The 25,355-nt window shown below is 33.5% G+C and overlaps 2 protein-coding genes and 1 long non-coding RNA gene across 3 annotated transcripts; 1 reads left to right on the top strand and 2 right to left on the bottom strand.

Annotated features, from left to right (window-relative positions):
• Positions 1 to 3,658: 3,658 nt before the first annotated feature.
• Positions 3,659 to 5,042, top strand: LOC112031612 (zinc-finger homeodomain protein 11). The gene has a single exon (XM_024064304.2). The coding sequence runs from the start codon at positions 3,929 to 3,931 to the stop codon at positions 4,790 to 4,792; it is 864 nt and encodes a 287-aa protein (XP_023920072.1). The 5' UTR covers positions 3,659 to 3,928; the 3' UTR covers positions 4,793 to 5,042.
• Positions 5,043 to 13,926: 8,884 nt separating this feature from the next.
• LOC136066387 (uncharacterized) lies at positions 13,927 to 15,336 on the bottom strand. Its single transcript, XR_010627857.1, has 2 exons — positions 14,462 to 15,336; positions 13,927 to 14,368 (listed from the first exon to the last, which is right to left on the bottom strand). It is a non-coding gene; the product is annotated as an uncharacterized LOC136066387 (long non-coding RNA).
• A 1,058-nt stretch (positions 15,337 to 16,394) lies between these two features.
• On the bottom strand, positions 16,395 to 22,850 carry LOC112031614 (TATA box-binding protein-associated factor RNA polymerase I subunit B). Its single transcript, XM_024064307.2, has 4 exons — positions 21,547 to 22,850; positions 18,692 to 19,528; positions 18,403 to 18,536; positions 16,395 to 17,055 (listed from the first exon to the last, which is right to left on the bottom strand). Exons 1-4 carry the CDS (start codon positions 22,166 to 22,168, stop codon positions 16,450 to 16,452), a joined length of 2,199 nt encoding a protein of 732 aa, XP_023920075.2. The 5' UTR covers positions 22,169 to 22,850; the 3' UTR covers positions 16,395 to 16,449.
• Between the last annotated feature and the right edge of the window lie 2,505 nt (positions 22,851 to 25,355).

Here is a 25,355-nt window from a genome sequence, read left to right as displayed (position 1 = left end):
CAAGAGAAGTTGAAAATGTTCTATTTTGATATAGTTAGGGTATTAGAATAATGATTAAGTTTTGGGATTAAATGATAATTCGTTCAGTTTTAGAATAAATGGTCTTAAATTTAAGCGATGTTTCCACTCTACCTCTCACAGGGGCTGAACTACATTGATCCTTGGTCCCTCTCCCAAACTTTGCAAAAATTGAACTTTCACCCTTAATTTAGCTAAAGTTTTAAAAAATATATATGAATGCCTCCCCAAAACACTTCATATATCTTCTATAATTTTATTACATTAGTTAAAATTTTATCTTTGGCCCCATTTTTGAAAGGGAAGAGCCTGTGTTTACTGTTTAGTTTCAGACATGCTGAAATGTGGATATGCGTGTTCAGTGAAACTAAATGTTGGACACAAATCTTGTCCTTAAAATTCTAGTTCCACCCCTACCTCCCACGTGTTTGAATCTAGTATCACAAGTGCAGGGCTACCCAAATTATATTATGCATAACTCTGTCTAAATCAATGAAATTATCAACGAAATTATTTTGAGGGCTTTATTCTAAGCGTCGTAATATCACCCTTGTCGGATATCTGGAACAGAAATCATAAGTGAGAACCAAAAATCGTTAAAAGAAAGAAAGAAAAAATATAATCTAAATGCACAAAGTCACAAACGTAACTTGGTTGACTGTGATTCTCTTAACCCATTTTAGCCAAAAAGAAAGAAAAAATGTTCTTCAATCTTCATCCCAATTGGTTAATCCATAAAAATCCTGCAGTGCCCTGTTTTAAACTTTGTGTCATCTTGGACAATGCGCGTGCTGTTTGATGATGACATAAATGTCAGAGCAATGTTTTTTAAGCCATTAAGAACTTCTTTGACTCTGTGAGTACTAGAGTCATATCTCTCTCTACACAGGCCTAGAGCTATGAGTGTAACTCACACTTTCTCTCATCATATTATTCTTTTGTAGGCGCAGCAATTGCACATTATAGAGAACCCCTTTTTTAGTTTTTTCTTCTTCTCTCAAATTGGTGGATGGTTTGAAATCCACATGAATTCTTATATGGAGAAGAATATTTGATCTTGGATGCTAATGAAGCATGATTATCCATTGGCCTTTATTAGAGACATAAACGACAAAAGCATCACATCTTGCTTTGGTTCAACTTGGATGGGCTACTATATTTCTTTTCTTTTTTCTTAAATGAAATACTAACATATATATTTCAAATGAAAAAAAGCGTATACCTTTTGTTAAAAGTTTACCCTTAAGCCGGTTTTGGAAGAAGATTATTAATCGATGAAATTATTCACATGTACTTTTTTTGGTACATAACTATTTAATGAGTAAATGAATAATCTATTTATAGGTCAGCTCAAGGTCTAGGTATAAAGCCCCCCTCTACAAAAGGCCCTCATATTTATTATAAAAAGGACCCTAGTCCCATGGTAAAATTATAAAAAAAAAAAAAAAATAATAATAATAAAGAAGCCCAAATTTTATGATGATAATGTTTTTACTTAAAAAAAAAAGTTATTGTAAATGTGTGAAATTATCAACGATCATGATTAATTTCCTCTAGCAAATTAAGATTTTAATTTTTTTGAACCAATATCATACTTGGTAAATTTTCAATATTATCCACCTAATCTCTCAAATGGCCACATACCAAAACAATATTTGTCTCTCTCTAAACACCAAAATCAAAATTAAAAATTAAATTACAACTTTACTTAATCATGCATCCTTTCATATCCAAGATAAAATAAACCTTATTTAAAAAATAAATAAATTTTAATTTCTTTTTGTTAAATTTTATGCTAAACTATGATTGTTGATTCTCTATATGAAATTAATCTTGATTTTCTTAGTATTAAATAAATCTATTTAATTAATATATAAAAATATAAGGTACTACTTAATTTTTTTTTCTTTTTTGCCATAGACCTCAAATGATATTGAATTGATCTTGTACATGTGAATAATATTATAAATCACCATGTAATGGGTTGGAAGAAATTTTTTTCAAACTGATTCAAAGGAAAACTTTTCTCTATTTCAATTGTCTCAAAAATAAAGTAGAGTTTTTTTTTTTTTTAATAGCAAAAATTGGTTATATAGGAGTTGCTCTTTCTTCATAGAAATTCCATCATGAGGCCAAAACAATTTCAGAAAATTGTAATCAAGTTGAAGTACAAACCAATAAAATGTCCATTTTATGTATGTTTGAAGTCCATTCAATTCTATAGTTTTAAGAGAACTTAAATATAAAAAAATTAAATAAAATGAGAAAAAGTTTCGTTAAACAAGCCTTATAAGTCAAGCATCACTCTGTCCTAAAGCAAAACTTGTTTAATTTTGAAGTCACAAAATGTATTGATTTTAAAGCTTATGAATTTTTTTACATTAAAAAAAATAAAATAAAAATAAAATGTAAAATTGTGATAGATGTTTATAAATGGGATAACATGGCATGTCGCCGCATTAGAGCTATGTTTTTAACACGTGTAAGCGTGAAGAAATGATAAGTAAAAAATGGGCACAAATCAACATACTTTACTTCTTATTAGAGCTACCCCTTTATCAACATTTTCAATTTTGTTTTTAATGGTGACATGCAATCTTTACCTTTATTATTATTATTATTATTATTATGGTAATTTTTCTTGTTAAAAAGCATTCTTTACTTTTTAAGCACCATGCTAATTAAGCTTTTGCAAGTTCAAGTTAACTTGAAGTTAGGTTTCAATTTGCCATCATCATCTAATCTTATACTTGGCTTATAAAATTAGGCTTTGTAATTAAAGGTTCTTCTCCTACTTCTAATATGTGTCACAATCTGAAATCACTTAAAATTTGGAACATAACATGTTTTAGATGAATTCAAAGCAGCCCATAAAAGAAGGGTATTATTTAAAACAATAATTGAAAAAAACTGTTGAGTTTTTCATAAAAATGGCGAAGCCAAATTTGGTAGGTTGTCAAAAACTAAATCATGAGTTTGGCAATTCAGGCGAAGCTGATCAATTCCAATCCAAAAACAGATAACCTTTAAAATTTTTGAAATAGTTTGAAGATGTGGATGGTACAATGATAAGGGCAAACATGAACAAAGATGGTGGAGAGGATTTTAGGTAAAGCAGACAAACCATGTTAGATGTAACACACTATAGTGGGAAAATCATACACTGAAGAAAAGAAAAAAAAATGCAGAGCATGCAGTCTATAGCTGGTGCTGAAATGTACTTTTTGTACAATTCATATACGCTACTGGGCATTAGCCACGTTTCAGTCTAGGACTGATTTACAAATAAAGTGATTTGATTTCAAGGAATATATTCCTAGTAAAAAATAATTGAGACAAAAATCTCAAAACAAATATTAGATGGGCTTGTATTCATGTTATAAGTATTAGAGTTATACAAAACCTATTTTTGGAGTCATTATAGTATAGTGCTTGAATATTGGTCATTTCGAGCATCAATATGCCACAAACACAGTAAAATTTTCAATTTACTGAGATGGTAGATGCTTATTGATACAAGCATATATTAACTAGTATAATATATTGCTTGAATATTTATGAAAGTATTGTAAAATTAGTCTGGTCTCATATTGTATTTGTATTTAGCCTTTGGGGCAGTTCATACACAGTTGTATCCTGAGCCCCATATTCTCACAGGACCTTGACATTTGTCCTCTCATTTCTCATTACAATAAACCATCATCAATTCCATTATATTGTACTACCATGCACCATCATCACCATCATACATCTCAAACCCTTTTAACTTCTTTTTTTTCATTTTTTCCCCATTCACAATCAGACACACACACACCTATTCTTGATTCTCCAAGCCCTCTCACTCACCTTAACAAAACCCTAACCCCCCAAAGTTCCAACCTTTAATCCTGACCATCATCATCACCAAGCCATGGACTTTAACCCCACCTCCCCCACCACCCCAACCCCAGATACAGATGCTGAAACCCCACCACAAACTCAACCTTTCAAGTCCTTATCTTTCACAAATGGCTCACTCAAACGCCACCACCCTCTTCCACTCCCACCACCAACACAACCACAGCAAGAACCACCCATGTTAGTGTCCTACAAAGAATGCCTCAAAAACCATGCTGCAACAATGGGTGGTCTTGCTCTTGATGGTTGTGGTGAGTTCTTACCTTCACCAAATGCCACTCCTTCTGACCCAACTTCACTAAAATGTGCTGCTTGTGGTTGCCACCGCAACTTTCACCGCCGTGACACTGACACTGTCCCTAAAGTTCTCAACTTTCATCACCAACTCAAGCTTTCCTCTCCAAGCTCAAGCCCAAGCACAAGTACAAGCCCAGTAAGGTCACCACCACCAGTCTCACACTTACCACCATCACAATACTACTACTCATCGCCCTCATCCTTACCACAAATGTTGCTATCTCTAAGTGCTGCAGCTGAGCCCTCCTCAGAGAACCCACTTGGGAAAAAGAGATTCAGGACCAAGTTTACACAGGAACAGAAGGAGAAGATGTTCGCGTTTTCCAAGAAATTGGGTTGGACAATGCAAAAGTGCAATGACGATTTGGTGGAGGAGTTTTGCAAGGAGGTTGGGATTGATAGGAAGGTCCTCAGGGTTTGGATGCACAACAACAAGAGCACTTTAAGGAAAAAAGAGATGGGTTTGGTTGATCCTCATAGCACTGTCAGTGATGGTACTGCTGCTTTTTGCTGCAAGAAAGAGATTGATTACAGTGTTAATCTTCATGTTTCTGCTAATGGGTCTGCTCCTTCTTCTTAAATTGATGAGAGAAAAACTGAAAAAAGTTTGTAACTTTCTAATTTTTTTTTTTTTGGGCTTTTTTGGCTTTTTTCTGATTAGTAGTACTGATTACTCACTGTTGATGTTGGAGAAGATGAACGAGAGAGAGAGAGAGAGAGAGGATAACAATTAAAAGGACTAATTTTTCTTAGTATGATTAATTGGTCAGTTAATGGAGGTTTAATTAGTTTCTATGAATGGCTAGACTGAGTATTGGTTTCATTTTTCATGACATCTTTGTTTGTTTACTTTCTTGTATGGTTTTTGTCTCCTTTTGTTCAATTTGATCCTGATAATGGGCACCATGATATGGTTTTGGATTTATATTGATGATTTGCCTTAAAATTATACAATAGGTCCAGTCCCATACTTATTTGTCCAAAATTGGAGCTTATCAATTTTTGGATGCAATTTGTTATGATTTGTCTTCTTCAACCCTGTCTTTTATTCATTTATAGGGCATTCCTACTTTTGCAGAAACGTGCACCCTTGTCTTGTTGAGAGGGATAATTACACTGATGGGGTTTGGTGACAGATCCAAACCCCTAATCTTGTCCTTATTGTTTTCTTCTGCATAGTATTTTTTTTTTTTTTTTTTTTTTTATGGGAGTTTTCTGCATAATTTTAATGGTTGAGTAATAGTATTATTATATAGGCACTCCTTAATATTCTTTGGCAGTTGGCTACTTGGCAAGTTATCACCCTCAGATTCTTTATTTTTTTAAATAAAATTATGTCTTAAATTATAAAAATCAACCGTTTGTGGAACCAATCAACCAATTAAATCTTAATACATAAAATAACCATATTAATTTATGATATTTGTAAAAGTAGAAATTAAAATTTGATATTTAAAAATAACAAATTAAATCTTAGTCCATTAAATCATGATATTATAGTAAATTAAACCTTAGTGCATTAAATCATGACGTTTAGAAAATAACAAATTAAACTCTAGTCCTTTTAAATGGAAGGAAAGGATACTGTGTTTAAGGACATTTAATTAGCTATTTTTCAAAATGTTAAGGTTTAATTAGTTTCAAAAAAACTAGAATGTTGAAATCTAAAATCACTCATGGGTTAAGTTTTAACAATTCCAAATGATAATGTTTTAAAATAAAATTCTTCTCCAAGCATTCAGTAGCGGAGGGGTCATTTAATCTTTCAATTGATTCAATTATTATTTTTTTTTTTTTTGAGAGACAATTGATTCAATTATTATGATAAAGAAAGAATATATAAAAATAATAATAATAATTTTGAGAGAGAACTATTTATGTATGTTATCTTTAGTTTTATCAATCTGAGCTTTCAAGGCAAGATGGGTTTGTTTGCTTAATTAATGAAAGTTTTGATAGAAAGAGACAAGTAGTACACTGAAGAACTGACACCTTTCCTTATTTGGTTTGTTGATTAAAGCGGCAAGTTTTGTTCCTCTTTTGCTGCTAATCATGACTTTGATAAGATAAGCAGGAAAATTCAATACTTTTTCTTTTCTTTTTTAATTAATTAATAAATTAATTTTTTCCTGTTTGGTTGAGTTTTTTGATTTGAAAATTCAATTAATTTAATATCTGCACCACCGCCTCTGAGTACCAATGCCTTAATTGCATACCACGTGTACCTACTTTTTAATATTTTCCTGCTCTACCTCTTAATTTGTGGCAGTGATTTGGAAGCTTGTGGACCAAACATATAATCATATTTTTATGACTTTCTTTGTGTGAACTTACTTGTCCCAGTCCAGGCATATAATACCCTGTAAAAAAATTCTATTACCATGACTTATTTTCACAAATTCTTTGTTTGTGCTGTGAGAGAGAGTGAGTGAAGGAGAAAAAATAATCAATTTATATGTAAGTGATAAATAACTGCATATCATTTATCACAAATTAAAGCTATAATAAAAATTATGCCATAATTTGAGGAACTAGAAGCACTTTTTCCCTTCCCCATACTTTGAGTCAAGTTTGTCCACATTGAACATGGCAAACAACAAAAAGGGATTTTAGTTCTTTAATTTTTACTTCTTTGTAGGAGTCAATATCTGATGAATTATTGATGATTTTGTAGGTGTCGTCTAATTACTTAACGTATTATGTATTCAATATGCATCTTCCCTTTCGTATCCTCTTTGCTTTATGAATTCTGATTTTGGATCAATTTTGAAGATCAAGGAATTTAGTTCTATTTGAAGGGGCTTTCTTGGATTTAGGAAGATCCTTGCAGCTAATTAAAAAAAAGACCAAGAGTAGTGGGAAGTCAAACTGGTTGTTTTCCCAAAGGGTAGCAACTTGGTTTAATCCAGCGAAATGGGTCATTAAGATTAATTGTGATGCCATAGTTGGCTGTAATATATCGTATATTGTTATTGTTGCTAGAAATTGGAGAGGGGCATTGGTTTTTGCTCTCTCAAAACGAGTAAAATTAATATCCATGTCCAAGCTAAAGCAATCAACTAGGCAACTCAAAAATTAGTTTCACACAATATTGGTTAAGCTATTGTTGAAAGTGATGCAAAGATTTGTGTAGATGCTATTAATAGACTATCCATAGCATCTCCATGGAAGATCCAAGTTCTATGTTTAGACACTACCAAGTTGGGCAACTCTTTGTCAGTTTATTCAATTTAAATGAGCTCCTAGAGAGGAAAATCAAGCTGCTCATATTTTGGCTTCATAGTCTCTTGAAAATAATTACTCAGGTTGTTTTGTTCTTGGCTCAACCCCTACTATTTTTTGTGATGTATTAGCTCTTGAGCAAGCTAAGATAGGTTATGGTTTCTAGTTTGTAGTTTCTGTTCCATTATTAATTTGTAGTTTTTGTTCCTTTGTTAATGAAATTTGTTGATTATCCAAAAAAATAAAAAATAAAAATATGAGTATCATAGTTGTGTGAAACTATATATTATGAGAGATGATGCCCATATAAGATGTATGAGATACCTTCATTGATTTATGTTTGACTATCTTTCACCTAGATTTGTGGTTTATCAATGTAATACTTTACGCCTAGTTAATTTTCTGTTTTTCAATGCTTTCCAATGTAGGTATGAACAGTTTTTGAGTCAAACATAGTTCGTTCTAGCTTTGTCATATATTTTCCTAGTTTGTGTGGAAAAAAAAAAAAAAAGGCATAAATGTTAGCTATTTTCAGTGCATTACATTCACCTTGTGTTTGGACGAGGAAATTTGTTAAATACACTAAATTTACAAATAAGAGAATTTACATCCCCATCTTTGAAAATGCCATCATTTATAAATTTCTTATCTGGTTGTAATATTTGTAGAAATTCATAATTACGGGATTGTAAATTTTGAAACTGAGACATGATTAGAATTTGTAAAGTCTTTCACTATACAATATGTTGGTTGAATCCAACAAGAGTATGTTTTATGGTTTAAAAACTTATTAGAACATTCTCGTAACAGTGCATTTTTTTTTTCAATTTTCATTAATATAAGTCCACTTTATGGAAGTTTTATTTTGCTTAAGGTTGGAGAAAAATATATTATATAAAATGCAAAATAAAAAAGAAAAAACCAAACATAAATAAAGGACAAAGACAACAAATTTATTCCAACGACATTATTTCTTGATAATAGTAACCGCCTTACAAAAGGTTTAAAAGCACTAGGTATATAAAAAATAATATCGACAAAAATTAAATTTAAAAAAAAAAAAAAAAAAAAAACTAAAACGAGATTTTTTTTTTTTTTTAATTTTTAATTTTAAAAAAGCAATATCAAAATGAACTCATTCTATCTCCCTTCTTAAATAAAAATCAATACCATGTTTTTCTTCCTCTCACTCGGGACTTTCTTTAACAGAGATTGTTTTTAATTTTCTATAAATTAAGCGCAAGCTTTACGTTATTCATCTTTACTAAGATCTAGTATCGCAAGTACCTCATCCTATAACTCTTCTACATCCAACTTTTATGTACTAGCACAATTTAATTCCTCAAATTATGAAGCCATTTTAGCCACAGAAGTAGCAAGAACATCATTACCATTCTTTTCTTTATAGAAGCAATAATAAGAATAGTTGATACTTGAACTCTTTTCTTTGAATATTATCCTTGTTTAGTGAAAGATAATCATCACTTTAATTCTTTTGGATCCTAAGCTCCTTTTTTTCAAGTAGAAATATTATGTCCACAATATTTTTATAATAAATCCTAAATGGCAGGTTGTTATTGACTGTTACACGTGAGCAAAAAATGAATTTCAATTGTGGATTCAAATTAGAACCAATAACAACTTACCACTTATAATTTGTTATGAAAATATCATAGATGTAACATTTTATCCTGTTCAAATTAACAACATTGGTTTCATCAACAAGAGTCATGATATCAATATATCATTAGCTTCTACATCAGTTTCAACACCCTCTCACTAGTTACCCTACCCAATTTGCAATTACTTTCCACCGAAAATTTATAACTTTTTGAACATGAAATCAAAGGACAATATTATAACGTGAAAGGAAAAACATATATTAATTATGTTCATATAAATAATAACTATCAAGAATTAAATTATTATTAAACACTATAACTTGATACATTCTTGCCAAACATTATTTTCAACTGTAATCAACTCCTTTGTTGCATCCCAATAATTGAATCCACTTTTGATGAAGTATATCACAGACAATTCAATAGTCTTTTCCATATCTTGAAAGTCAAATAAATTTTGACATTAACAACATTGATATCAATGTGAAACTGTGAAGATAATTTAGATGATGTATTATAGTATGCAATCATCTTCCATCCCCCATTGGCGTTATATAGCCTAAGTTGTGCTCAATTCTAAGAATATCAGCTAATTATAACTTACGTTCCAGTCCAATAGTAGAAAACTAACAGAGTCAACTTCTGGCCTAGACAATTGCTTCTTTAAACAACGTTTTCATGCCAAATCTATTGATTGTTGTTTCGGTCTATTGTGTAATGCAACCAATAAAAAGGCTCTTAAGTTAGCTTATAGCATAAGGCCAAAACATAACTTTTTACAGAAAATATAGCAACAGCCAACAAGGTAGAGCATAAAAGATTTGCTAGATTGGGTTGTGTCATAGAATCTATTTACAACACAAACCAAAATATAAATCTTTTGATTTTTGAAGTGCTTAGAAATTTTACCATTAATCAAAAGACAAAAAATTTAGTATTAACCAAAAAAAAAAAACACAAAAAAATTCATAAAATGACATATTTCAAAAAGACATCACAAGCCAACATGAACATATTTCAAATATATACGTGTTTTAAAAAGCATTAGATCATAATGTTAAGTAGTTATGGTGTCCAAAAAGAATTCAAAAAAGTTGATCCTAATGGTAGGCTTATAGCCTATTAACAATTGGCATAACTTTTAATATTCTTGATCCTTTGATCCTATATGTATTAAGCATAATGACATGAATACCTGTGAATTCAAAACAAAAATCAAGATTTGAACTCAATCCACTCGCTTCAAAGGCATCTTCTATCTAGCATTATAGGAATCAAACCCATACTATCCCTTTTGTAACCATCATGGTCTCCCACTTGCAAGGGGTGGCACCAGCTCACCAAATGTGTCCCATCAGTGCTACAGGCCATCAACATAGGAGAGGTCACCAAGAAGCAGATGAACATCATAGTTGCACTGGTCATTGTGGTCTAGTGTCAATTTGGTACAGGCAATTTGAAAAAATCCCCTGCACATAAAAATAACTGGAAATTAAGATGAGGGTCTTGAGCTGGAACTTAGACCTTGTCCTCCACTTGTGGCCAAAAGGCACTTCCCATCATACCTTGTGTATATACTGGAATTTAACAACAATGACAAGCTAATCTCATATTGCATTACAATGAACCCCACATTAACTTCACATGCATTTTCGAGGGGAAAAAAAAAAGATTTTGGAAACTACAACAATTTACAATCTCTTTTGGAATACAAAATATTATACTCTCTGTTTTTTCTTTGTTTAACAGCCCTTCGTCAACACAATATTACATACATCAGTTATATTGTAAATAAACAAAAGGGCTAGGGGGAAAACGGTTAGATGTAATCGTTGTCTCTGTTTTGGCTAATGAGTTTTTTTTTTTTTTTTTTTTTTTTTTAAATCCCAGAAAGTAGAATAGAAAATTTTAACCCCATCAAATAGAAAAATTATAGAATATGGATACAAATACACTACAAGACCTATAGCAAGCTTCTCATATTTTTAGTCAAGGAGAAGACTTAAGATCAACCCATGTCACTCAGATGTAATTGTCTCCACTCAAAGAGATGGGCACCTACAACAGCCGTTTACATAGATAAGTAATTCAAACTAAATGTGAACCAAAACTAAACCTCAATAGCTCTAATAATTTTGAGCTACAAAAGAGAGACTATAATAAAAACCAAATGTTCCAACACCCAACTTTCCAAGTGAAAACTTGCAAAAAAATATTCATGTAAAAGGAATTAGCAAAAAACCATTTGTGAATGCAAAAGGTAATTACATCAAATCAAAATACATTCATAACATGACAGTAATCACTTAACCATGTTCATGATAACCAATAAATATTATTAGTCCATTTCACAAGACTACCCTACACACTTGTCGAAATGAATTCTGCTCAGGTATAGCAATCAAAAGCGATCCTCCCATGATATATTACCTACAATCATTAAATTCTATGATACAATCTCTCTTTCAGGCATTTCATTCAACAGTTTGGTACCTTAGGCATAAAGGGTTGTATAATTTAAACATATTATAAAACATGGAGATATTGATGAGCTTAAAATTCATAGTGCCATAAGTTGGTTGTACCAATATGTGACTCGCATCATACAAAACATCCTGTTATTAATCCATAACCAGATTAAGCCACTGATTCAAGCACAAATAACTTAAGAGTATCAAGCAAGCGTTACATCTTTGATCTGGTATGAACCCAAAAGAAAAGGAAAGAAATTTTAGGTAATGGACATGAAAAGAAAAGGGTCCCTTTCTACTTAAAAAACAACTTATGACTCACCAACCTCATAAACCCAATTTAATTAGATCATTAATTACATCAATAACAATCTAAAGTACAACGAAAGAAAAGCAAACTCAATAAAATTAAAATTAAATGAAACACAAGGTACATATATTGATTATAATCCATGAAAAAGATTATTACTTGGCAAAAAAATCAAACATTCAAACAGAAAACTACAAATACCACATTTAACCAAAATTTCTCACAGAAAAAAAGTTTCCATTTATAAAACAAAACCTTAAACTTACTGAACTGGAAAACCAATGAAAGCAGGAAACATCTGATGAATCAAATGCATAGAGCAAAAAGCTATGTTGTTGTATGATGAAACTACTTTATACATGGAACCTCACCAAGGCAAGGCCCTTTGGACCCACCCCTGGGGAGTAAACCACAGAAATATCATTTGATATATTAATTCCATTATGTAGTATATGGACATATACTGCATATTTTCATGTCTCATAAATTTGAACAATGACCCTATGACCATCAACAATGAAATAATTTTGATGAGGGTTGGTGGAAATTTTCGATTTGAAGAAAAATTTGCCTCGTTGGAAACAAATCATTATCTAACTCCTCTGAACCTTGCAAACTTGAAGCTAATGTAAGTTGGCTAATACCATTCAAGTACAAAAGTTCCTTACAATACATATTCTAAGAGATAACTAAACCTTTTTCCAACTAAAACTTATACAACGCACCCAAACTTCACGGGGACTATACGCTGAATAGTTTGTAAGCAAAAATTATCAATTAGTCACTCTCTCACCGACTCCTCTGCTCTCTCTCTCTATTTATAAAACAAAACCTTAAACTTACTGAACTGGAAAACCAATGAAAGCAGGAAACATCTGATGAATCAAATGCATAGAGCAAAAAGCTATGTTGTTGTATGATGAAACTACTTTATACATGGAACCTCACCAAGGCAAGGCCCTTTGGACCCACCCCTGGGGAGTAAACCACAGAAATATCATTTGATATATTAATTCCATTATGTAGTATATGGACATATACTGCATATTTTCATGTCTCATAAATTTGAACAATGACCCTATGACCATCAACAATGAAATAATTTTGATGAGGGTTGGTGGAAATTTTCGATTTGAAGAAAAATTTGCCTCGTTGGAAACAAATCATTATCTAACTCCTCTGAACCTTGCAAACTTGAAGCTAATGTAAGTTGGCTAATACCATTCAAGTACAAAAGTTCCTTACAATACATATTCTAAGAGATAACTAAACCTTTTTCCAACTAAAACTTATACAACGCACCCAAACTTCACGGGGACTATACGCTGAATAGTTTGTAAGCAAAAATTATCAATTAGTCACTCTCTCACCGACTCCTCTGCTCTCTCTCTCTTTTTCTCTCTCTCTCTCTCTCACACACACACACACACACTGATCCTCTCTCTCTGCCTCAGTGCCTCTCTCTATCTGAACACCTCACCAAATCTGTACTGTCCCTTTCTCTCTTTCCTGAGTTATCCCCACTGCCACACACAACTCTCTCTCTCAGCAACTTCTTGATCAGTTCGGAGAAGGGAAGATTTCTCTCCCCAAAATAGGGAGCTTTGTGAGTCTTCTCCTCATTAACAGTGCGTTGTGAGTCGTATTTTTCTCACTAAATTGTGTCTATCAAACAGAGCATATTGACTCACCAAAATCCCAATACAACAAAAAACACTATTCACACGTCTTTCACTCTTTTTAACATAGGTAAATATATAATGGATAGAGTGTGGCAAAAACTCTCCTTTTCTGTATATTGTAAGATTTATCCAGCTTTACATCAAGAATTATACTCCAACAGACAAGCATTTGGTAGAATGCTTGGGGGCAGTTAGGTACCTAACATTTAACAGTAAAACTAACAGAGCCTTACAAGGGAGAAACAACTTTTCATTGGAAGCTAATGTAGAGAACTTCCCCAAAATACAGGAAAGACTTGCCCTTGATTTTCTGGCTTCAAACCAAAAATGGGGAGGGGGAAAGGACTACATAACTGATATAGAGAAACACATCCAAGATCATTAGCAAAGAAACACAATCTAGATAATTAGCAGTATGGAGGATTTTGATTTATGGATTTGACAGAAAACATGATAGGAATAGCAATTTCACAAACCAATTAAAACCCGCCCCTGGCTTGAGGCCAGCTTAGGACAGGAAGGCCATATTAGCAATTTCACAAACATCATACAGACCATACTGGGAGACATTAAACCCATATGACATCTCCTTTGGCAAATGCCAAATATGCAAGACAACAATCGATACTTGCGATTAATAAAAAAAAAATAAAGTGCACTTAAAAACCAATAGAATCCATTTCAGAATATGACATCTGCCTCACTAAATAGCCAATCAAGTTTCTTGGGTATAGAAAAAGATGGGTATTCTTCAGAATTTATACCAGAAGAGAAGCATTTGAATGAAATAAATCTCCCCAGACAAGAATCGGCTCTTCATGTTAATTGATTGCCCGTGCTGCTGGTTTGCTGGGTGGGGATGGGAAAGATTAAAATGAAGATAATGCCATATGGAAACATAGAAACTAAAAAAAAAAATGAGAGTGGTGAGAGATATCTTACCTTGGATCTGAAGAAAAAAGGGGAACAAAGATGAAGGAGACAGAGACTGAATAGTGAAGGAGTCTTTGCAAAACTATTTTACTGGGTCTTGAATTCATGAGCACATTTGGTGATTTGAGAATCCCGCGTTGCCTTCAATTTCAGAATTTCGTCTTTTTACACATAATTTGGAGCTGTAATTTTGGCCTCCCCAATTTTGGCATGAAATTTCAAATTTCTTCAGATATCTATACAAATGAAGGAGTTGATAAATGCCATTCTTAAATTCTGGCTTCTCCCCAAATTCAAGCTCTACCCTACCCAATCAGACGGTGAGATTAGTTGTATAGGGATTCGGCTGAGCCCATTTTTTTAGAAAGAAAAAGAATTAGACTAATCATGTGGTAAATCCTGATTAGTCTGTTAAGGATATGTAGACAACCTCAAATTTTGAGACTAGGGCTTGATTGTAGTTGTAAAAAGAATTAGAAAAAGAGGCATACAAATGAGATATTAAAGCTTATGATAGAAAATGAACTTTCATATATTTAAGTTTGAAAGCCCTATGGAATCATCATCAGCATGCTCTGGTGCTATATCACTACAAAACTGACAAGAAACATTAGGTGGTGTTAAATGCAAGCAGTGGTCAATTCTGTTTTCCAACCAAGCTAGTCGCTTTTCAAGACTCAATACCCCAGTATGCATAATCCGAATGTCAAGTTGTGCAACCCTAGCACAAGCACGAAGCAGTATGTAATAATCAGCATGGGCAGCATAAGTGTAAACTCCTTCATCCTTCTTCCTCACATAGTGAAGGTAATCAAGTCTTTTGATCTTGACCCTTGGTGGAATGTAATAGAACCTATTCTCCTCCATGTCCAATTTCAAACGTCTGATGGAAACTGATATAGAGAAACACATCCAAGATCATTAGCAAAGAAACACAATCTAGATAATTAGCAGTATGGAGGATTTTGATTTATGGATTTGACAGAAAACATGATAGGAATAGCAATTTCACAAACCAATTAAAACCCGCCCCTGGCTTGAGGCCAGCTTAGGACAGGAAGGCCATATTAGCAATTTCACAAACATCATACAGACCATACTGGGAGACATTAAACCCATATGACATCTCCTTTGGCAAATGCCAAATATGCAAGACAACAATCGATACTTGCGATTAATAAAAAAAAAATGTGCACTTAAAAACCAATAGAATCCATTTCAGAATATGACATCTGCCTCAATAAATAGCCAATCAAGTTTCTTGGGTATAGAAAAAGATGGGTATTCTTCAGAATTTATACCAGAAGAGAAGCATTTGAATGAAATAAATCTCCCCAGACAAGAATCGGCTCTTCATGTTAATCAATTGCCCGTGCTGCTGGTTTGCTGGGTGGGGATGGGAAAGATTAAAATGAAGATAATGCCATATGGAAACATAGAAACTAAAAAAAAAATGAGAGTGGTGAGAGATATCTTACCTTGGATCTGAAGAAAAAAGGGGAACAAAGATGAAGGAGACAGAGACTGAATAGTGAAGGAGTCTTTGCAAAACTATTTTACTGGGTCTTGAATTCATGAGCACATTTGGTGATTTGAGAATCCCGCATTGCCTTCAATTTCAGAATTTCGTCTTTTTACACATAATTTGAAGCTGTAATTTTGGCCTCCCCAATTTTGGCATGAAATTTCAAATTTCTTCAAATATCTATACAAATGAAGGAGTTGATAAATGCCATTCTTAAATTCTGGCTTCTCCCCAAATTCAAGCTCTACCCTACCCAAACAGACGGTGAGATTAGTTGTATAGGGATTCGGCTGAGCCCATTTTTTTAGAAAGAAAAAGAATTAGACTAATCATGTGGTAAATCCTGATTAGTCTGTTAAGGATATGTAGACAACCTCAAATTTTGAGACTAGGGCTTGATTGTAGTTGTAAAAAGAATTAGAAAAAGAGGCATACAAATGAGATATTAAAGCTTATGATAGAAAATGAACTTTCATATATTTAAGTTTGAAAGCCCTATGGAATCATCATCAGCATGCTCTGGTGCTATATCACTACAAAACTGACAAGAAACATTAGGTGGTGTTAAATGCAAGCAGTGGTCAATTCTGTTTTCCAACCAAGCTAGTCGCTTTTCAAGACTCAATACCCCAGTATGCATAATCCGAATGTCAAGTTGTGCAACCCTAGCACAAGCACGAAGCAGTATGTAATAATCAGCATGGGCAGCATAAGTGTAAACTCCTTCATCCTTCTTCCTCACATAGTGAAGGTAATCAAGTCTTTTGATCTTGACCCTTGGTGGAATGTAATAGAACCTATTCTCCTCCATGTCCAATTTCAAACGTCTGATGGTTTCACTTTGCAGAGTCTCAGCTGAAGCTTGGTCATTGGATTCAGAGTTTTTATCACCACCCAAGCCCAGCTGTGACTCATCTGCATGAGAAGTTCCATCATCAGAGGATGGGCCACTAACACACCCTTCATCTCTGGTCCTCTTAGTATCTATAGAAATATGGCTAGCCAATCCTTCATCCCTCAATCTCTTCTTGTTAAAAGCACGATGTCCCCCTTCAAAATCCTCTGACGGCTCAGAATCCTGAAATCAATGAAATAGTTTTATAAAAAAAATAACAGTAAATGGTGCTATTTCCTAGCTCAAACTATTATATATGCCATTCCTACCCAAAATCCAGAAATTCAACTCTACAGAATATGCATAAAATGAACCACTAGACTGATGGCCCTCAATTAAACTTTAATGTGAAATGTGACAAATCTTGCCTTCTCAACCTTTTGAAGTGATAAGAAGTACAAATGCAGAACTATGTTCAACAAGGATCAGATTAGACATCTATCCCATTATGCAGGGCCTATTGAATGTAGACAAACAAACATCAGTAGAGCTCTTACTATATCATCTCTAGACCTCATGTAAGGATAACATGAAGGGACAAAGAGTTCAGAAACAACTATATGAGGCAGCTATCACAAGTTCACTGAACCATAAAGATATACATCATTGCTCAGTGGTATCCACAACTGAGAGAAACAACCACAATTATATGCACAAAATAACCTCTTTTTTTGCAACCTTCAAATAACAAAAGAGAGATACATGTAAAATATTCTGTTCCGAGTATAGGATACATGGCTGTCCTTTCTACAGGACAAGCGGAAGAGAACACAAATAATGTAACTCCCCAGCATATCTTCATGAGAGGCCCAAAGTACACAACCATAAAGGCTTTTAAGACAATATTATTCTTTTTCCAGCTGTAACTCACAGAACTCTATATAATGTGCTAAAAAGAGAGAGGTTTCCATATAGGCTGGAAATTTTGCCAGTCATATGTGTGTATCTCCATCACTCAATTGAACTGAAACATATGAAGTTTCAAACAAGGAGTGGGGGGTTGTGTATAATAGTGGAAGTTAGAACGATAAATGACCAATGGCAAAATGTAGAATTCATCCACGTATGAAGCAAAGCCCCTACCGTTCAAGTCTAAATTTAAAACCCCAAGAGTAGAATAGATGACTTTTATATGACTTTTATAACAGGCGATTCTTGTTAGAATAATGATTAAATGACTTAAATTCACTCTTCCCAAACAGCTTAAGATTTTGGGACAAGTGGTAATTTATCAATTCTGTCCATACAATTTCCATATCTCTTCCTCAGTTTTTGAGGTCTTGAAACTTAATTCGAGGATATCAATTGTACTACTAAGAGTTATTACCTTGTAATTTGTTTTGTACTGCTGGATAACCAGTAAAAAGTATATAGAGAAGACTATCAAAGGACTATAAACTTAAATTGGCTAGTGTAAAGTACTATCCAGTTTCAGCTGATTGGAAGCCTAAAAGTAATTCCAAGATTTATGAATCACAAGCACACATTTGAGGGAGAAATAAATCATAACTAAGTCAAGCTGTAAACTACCTTCTCATTCTGATAAAAATCCCAGAATTCTTCTATTAACTTCTCCTCATCATGATCCTCAAATGATGGTTCTAATCCAGCAAAGACCACATCCTTACAGTACTGGAGATATGTTGGTAAGTCTTTGGAATACTCTGCCAACAAAAGACTAAAGAGTTAATTTTTGTAATTGATTATCTTGAAGATAAGGAAAAGCTTTCAGAACACAGCATGTTTAATCATATGAGAAAACTACCATCAGAACCAATAAACAACATTGTTATCCATAAACTGGGAAAAAAAAAATTACCGTAGGTGTTAGCAATCTCTTTGTATCTTGCTTCAAGCTTGCGCAGAAGCTCTGCAGCATCTAACTTAGACTTCTGAACCTGTGATGAGTGTCTATAATAATTTGTCCCTAAATCATCCGCATCTTGGCAAGGAGAACCAGATGCCTCTCCAGCATCATCACCCATTTCGGAATCACACATTGGGTCTAATTGTCCAATATGGTTAGATGTAGAAGAGGAATCACCATGACTAGACAAACTCTTTTCCCATACTCCGAAACCATGTATATTATATACAATTCTTATCGCAACAATCAGTATTGACATTACACAAACACGAGTAGGAAGCCTTAACTCATTTGTTGATAACCATAAACCTGGAGGCATTGACCACTCAGATATGCGGCATGCATGAGGGAGAATCTTTTCTGTAGGAAGACATAACTTCTGCAGATAGCGGGAAGCTATTGCATAGAAGTTGACTGGAGGTAAATCCAAGCCTATGGACTGAGCAATTATTGCTGCCAGTGATTCCAACTTCTGGAATGGAAGAGCTTGAGACGGTCCAAACATAATTCTTGAACTTATAGGGCAGGCACTTGATGGACGTCCAATGCATTTTTCAATTTCAACAAATGCAGCAAAATATGGAACCTTCCCTTCGAGTGACCACTTCACTATGTCTGTTGGCAGGATTGCTTCCCTGGCGATATGACAAGCCAGAAACGAAACACCTAAAGAACAAGATAATGGGATCCTCTTCCTCAAGGATCTGTACCAAATCATTACTGCTCGCTGACCATACATATTATGAGGTTCTTCACGGTATTTTCGTCGCTTATGATCTTCCGGTTCGTCTGAAATTAAGGAAGAAAAATATTTACTTATCAAGAAAACATCCATATGAGAAGAAAATCTACCTCGTTACAAATCTTAGAAATAAGCAACACTAAAATTTCCATGTGATACACACAACATAAAAATAAGGCTAAATTACATATTACACCCTCTAACTTTTCTCACAATTGAATTCAATTCTTAACTTCTCTTTCATTCAATTCAATCCTCTAACTTTTAACTTTGTTCAATTCAGTCCTCCCATCCAATTCTATTAGAATATTGCCGCTAAGTATCCCAAAATGAGACCCAAAAACAGCATCGTTGTAGGGGTTACTAATGGTGCAATTCTAACAGAGATTAACAAGATGAGTGAATTGAATAAAGTTGAAATTTAGAGGAAAGAAATGAACAAAAGTGAAGTTATAGGACTGAATTGAATTTTAGGCAAAGTTAAAGGGTGCAATTTGTAATTTAGCCTAAAAAGAATGTTGGCAAAAAAATAAATAAAAGTGAGTCAAACACTCGCATAAAATTATAAAGAATGAACTTACATAGAACATTGATCCTTCATAATGCAACCAAGTCAAGAAACTAGGGTCACAGCCAAGCTTCAAAAGGACAGGAACACTAAAAAGTTATGGCACATTATATCATCTATGATATATGGATACTAAAGTTCATAATATCCAACATATTTGGAGAGTCAATTCCCTCTTACTATCCGTATCATGCCTGACTCAAACTAATATCACAATTTACAAAAAACATCATCACACCATGACATTTAATTCAAATAATCACTTACAAACTACTTACATGACTATTTCCAATTAGGCCACATAATACTCTATTAAACTTCTGTTTCTTATCCTTTATATCCAACAATTAAGTTCTACCAGGATCCTAGCCATTCACTTTAAATCAAAGCCAGTCCAGTTCACAATAAATAATGAATTTTTTATAGCATACATGTTACCACCTAACTCTCTATCAAAATGATAACTAAAAGTATAAAACTGATTTTAAATGAAAACAACAACAATCAAGCCTTAATCCCAAATTTTTTGGGGTAGACTATAAGTCCTCAATAGATTAGTTCACCTGTTCACTCTGTTTCTACACCATCCTATCAAAACAATTACTGAAACTGATTTTAAATGAGGTGTCACCAGATTCACCGTCTTACTCCATTTCTATATCATTCTATCAAAACCATAACCTAAAATAAAACTGATTTCAAATGACATCACACCATATTTTCCTATTTCACTCAATTTGTCTCCCATTCTATCAAAACCATAACAGAAACTGAAACTAATTTTAAATGACTTGACAGGTTACACCATATTCAGCTATTTTCCATTTCAACACCATTTTATCGAAACACTAATAACTAAAATTGATTTTAAATGGCATGGCAACATAATTACCTATTTGTTCCATTTCTATACCAGTCTATCAAAAAGATAACTGACAACTGAATTCTAAATAGCATGGCACCACATCACCCGTTCCCTCAATTTCTATACCATTTTATCTAAACTATAGCTTAAACTGAAACTAATTTTAAATCTGTTCACATGTTTGCTCAATTCCTATAACATTCTATCGAAACAATAACTGAAACTAGATCTAATTTTAAATAATGTGACACCATATTCACTCCATTTCTATACCATCCTATCAATAACTTAAACTAATGCTAATTTTAAACAACATGACACCATATTCAACTATTCCCTCTATCTCTATACCATGCTAATGAAACAATAACCGAAATTGAATTTAAATTATGTGACACCATACTTACCTACTTTATTTCTATAGCATTCCATCAAAAGCATGACCAAGACTAATTTTAAATGACGTGACACCATATTCAACTATTCGCTCCATTTTCTATACCATGCTATCGAAACAATAACCAAATTCGAATTTAAATGATGTGACACCATATTCACCCACTTTTATTTCTATATCATTCCATCAAAAGCATAACCGAAACTAATTTTAAATGACGTGACACTGAATTCACCTGTTCGCTCCATTTCGGAGTTCTGAATGGTTTGATCAGCCCAGTCATCATCAAAAACCGCAGAGCAAGCCACAAACCTCATCCAGATGGTCCCAGCGAGCCCACAAATCAAAGGGCTCACCTTGAACTCTCTCACCAAAGCCTCACACTGAAACTGTATCATATACTGCAAACCCAACACATACCGAATCCTAATCTCATTGTAATAGTCTTCAAAGGTAGGCTTCACCTTCACCGAACCCCCGAAATCCTCAGGACCCGTGGGCCCATCAAGGTCGGCTTCGTAAAACTCTTCCTCTTTTTTGATGGGTGTGGTTTCGTTGTCAATGTTCTGGGTCAGAGAGCTCCAGAAGAGGTTGGAATTGGGGGTGGCGAATTCGGGTTGGGAAAGCGGCTCGGGTTTGATGTTGGCTTGGCTGCCGCCGACGCGGCGGTTCAAGCTGGCGATGTAGACGGCGCCGCCGCCGAAGCCTTTGTCGACGAAGTCTTCGTCTGCTACGCCGATTTCTATGAAGTCTTCGGCTTGGGCGCCACAGCGGTCGCAGTAGAAATAGCCGTCGGAGTCGCTGGATAGGCCGACGAAGCCGCAGGATTGGCAGGCCAAGTTCTTTGGGTCCGCCATTACCAAAAGCTTAAACCAATAACTAGGCGCTAATTTTTCAAAAAAATTGAAGAACCCAGAAAGATAAATTGCCCAAAAACGAAGCCAAGATTGGATTTTGATGAAAATTGAAAGAGACCCAGATGGTGAAAATCGATATTCTTGGGAAGCGTCATTGGCAGAGAGCGAGGTTTGATCGAATCCTCACATGGAATGAGGCGGCGGCCTCTTTAGAAAGAAGAGAGGGAGAGAAGTTTGTGTGATGTGTGTTTTGAGAAACGTTTTGATTTTTTGGCGGTGTGTTTTTTTTTTTTTTTTGGGTAAAGGCTGGATTGTTTTTTAGTTGGGCTGGGTCAGTTTCTAATTACCCGTTTGGTTTGAGCTTTTTGGGCCGAAATCATGAGTTTGAAAACTTGACCACAAAGTTTGGTAAATTTTTTGAAATGTTGCTTGTGATTATTGACCTTACTCACTTGAACATGTAATAATCACGTCGTGGAGCACTCCTGGGTGTGTTAGGGCTATCTAAGTCATAGCACAGTATTTTTGTGATACACACGACTTGAATCAGGTAACTCTTAGACATGCAAGTATGATTAGTTCGAAACTTCTACCAACGCACCACACCCATAGAGAGTTTGAAATCTTGCTTTTCAAGTCTTATAAACATGAAAAAGTGCTTTTTTTTTTCTCATTGTATTCCCTAAAAAGCAATTACAAATTGTCACTTTTTCAAAATGGTAAAGCTTGGGTCTAGTGTCCAGTTACAACGAACCCATCATGATGGTAACACATTTTCACTTTTAGTCACATGTCATCATCTCAACGAGTTCAGTGTATTAGATCCACTTGACCCAAACCAAATCCTTTTCGGAAATGAGAAAAGCAAAATGTTGAACCAAACTCACCATAATTATAATGGAGACTTGGGACTTTGTTGAGCTTTGAGGACCATTACTGGGTGTTGTACTTCCCCACTTCCCCCTTATTGGGCTTTTCCATTAGACGTTATTGGGCGTAGTTGTCTAAATGCCATGCAGTTTTGTCCATTATTGCTTTGCTACATTGGGCTTGGGTTGAGCTAGGCCCACACAAAAATGAATCCTGAACAACCAGTCACCAATAATCAAGGGAAACCATGTATGACTATGTTTTTGTTTTCTTTTCATAACTCCAATTTGGTATTCGAAGTTTCAAACTAGTAATACACGGATCAATTAAAAAAATTTATATATATATATATATATATAAAGTTGAACTTAGAAGCCGTGTGCCAAATAACTACTCTCATTAATTAGTAAATTAATTATACATTTTTTGTTAGAAAATATTTCCTCAATTATCAGATAATAATCATAATATTTAACAACTGTTTAATTTAGGTAAAATTTTATCGTTTAAATTTTAACAAATTTAAATCCTATTTAAACTAAAAGTCTATTATAAAAAAAAAAAAATTGTAAACTTAAATTTCAAACAACTACCTACATTTTCTTTCCTAAAAAAGAAAATAAATAAATAAAAACCCATGTTTTGACAAACGGATAAGATTTAACAGTACTTTAAAAAAAAAAATTCTATTAAACTAAAAGTCCATTATCAAAATTTTCTAAACTTAAATCCTATATATCCCACGATTTTTTTTTCCCTCAAGTTGCATGATTTACCAATAATTTAAAACAAATTTAAATTCTATTTAAACTTAAAGTCTATTATAAAAAATTTCTAAACTTAAATCCCACACATGACACTGCCCAAGCTTTTGTTTCTGTTTTTTTCCTCAAGTGGCATCTTATTAAATTAATATTTTATTAGGATATTAAGCTACAAAACTCCTAAGTAAGAGATAAAATTTAACAACAATTTAATTTAGATAAAGCATTATCATCTATGTTTTAAAATTTTAAATTCAACTCCAACCAAAAGTCTATTATCAAAAATTTTAAAACTTATAATAAAAGATAGGCTTAGAAGCCGTGCCAAGTGGCTACTCTCATTAATTAGTAAATTAATTAAATATTTTTTGTTAGGATATATTTCCTCAATTAAGGAAAAATATTTAATAACTGTTTAATTTAGGTAAAATTTTACTGAAATTTAAATCCTATTCAAACTAAAAGTCTATTATAAAAAAAAAAAAATTTCTAAAGTTAAATTTCATACACCTGCCCACTTTTTTTTCTATTAAAAAAAAAACTCATGTTTTGACTAAGAGATAAGATTTAACAATAATTAAAATAAATTTTAAATTCAACTCCAACTAAAAGCCTATTATCAAAATTTTCCAAAGAAATATGGCTAGCCCGACTGTGACTCATCTGCATGAGAAGTTCCATCATCCTGATCCTCTTATTATCTAATGAAATATGGCTAGCCAATCCTTTATCCCTCAATCTCTTCTGGTTAAAGCACGATGTCCCTCTTCAAAATCCTCTGACGGCTCAGAATCCTGAAATCAAGGAAATATTTTTTTAAAAAAATAACAGTAAATGGTGCTATTTCATAGATCAAACTATTATATACGCCATTACTATCCAAAATCCAGAAATTCAACTCTACAGAAAATGCATAAAATGAACCACTAGACTGATGGCCCTCAATTAAACTTTAATGTGAAATGTGATAACAAATCTTGCCTTCTCAACCTTTTGAAGTGATAAGAAGTACAAATGCAGAACTATGTTCAACAAGGATCAGGTTAGACATCTATCCCATTATGCAGGGCCTATTGAACGTAGAGAAACAGACATCAGTGGAGCTCTTACTGTATCATCTCTACACCTCATGTAAGGATAACATGAAGGGACAAAGAGTTCAGAAACAACTATATGAGGCAGCTATCACAAGTTCACTGAACCATAAAGATATACATCATTGCTCAGTGGTATCCACAACCGAGAGAAACAACCACAATTATTAATTATACGCACAAAATAACCTTTTTTTTTTTTTTTTCTTTTTTGCAACCTTCAAATAACAAAAGAGAGATGCAAGTAAAATATTCTGTTCCAAGTATAGGATACATGGCTGTCCTTTATACAGGACAAGTGGAAGAGAATACAAATAATCTAACTCCCCAATATATCTTCATGATGTGTGACTCACAGGACTCTATATAATGAGCTAAAGAGAGAGGTTTCCATATAGGCTGGAAATTTTTCCAGGCATATGTGTGTATCACCATTACTCAATTGAACTGAAACATATG

The sequence above is a fragment of the Quercus suber genome, unplaced genomic scaffold, assembly GCF_002906115.3.
Source record: "Quercus suber isolate HL8 unplaced genomic scaffold, Cork oak 2.0 scaffold_34, whole genome shotgun sequence".
Classification (NCBI taxonomy): Eukaryota; Viridiplantae; Streptophyta; class Magnoliopsida; order Fagales; family Fagaceae; genus Quercus; species Quercus suber.
Note: the sequence above shows the minus strand (reverse complement) of the source record. Positions and strands in the feature narration are given on the sequence as shown.

What these genes read in the sequence shown, in the direction of transcription:
- LOC112031612 (XM_024064304.2), top strand. Translation starts at nt 3,929, where the DNA reads ATGGACTTTAACCCCACCTCCCCCACCACCCCAACCCCAGATACAGAT.
- LOC112031614 (XM_024064307.2), bottom strand. Translation starts at nt 22,168, where the DNA reads ATGGCGGACCCAAAGAACTTGGCCTGCCAATCCTGCGGCTTCGTCGGC. An exon ending in AGAGATTGCTAACACCTACG is followed by an intron (nt 18,537 to 18,691) that starts GTAATTTTTTTT and finishes TTTTGTTGGCAG; the next exon opens with AGTATTCCAAAGACTTACCA. An exon ending in ATTTTTATCAGAATGAGAAG is followed by an intron (nt 17,056 to 18,402) that starts GTAGTTTACAGC and finishes CATTGATTTCAG; the next exon opens with GATTCTGAGCCGTCAGAGGA.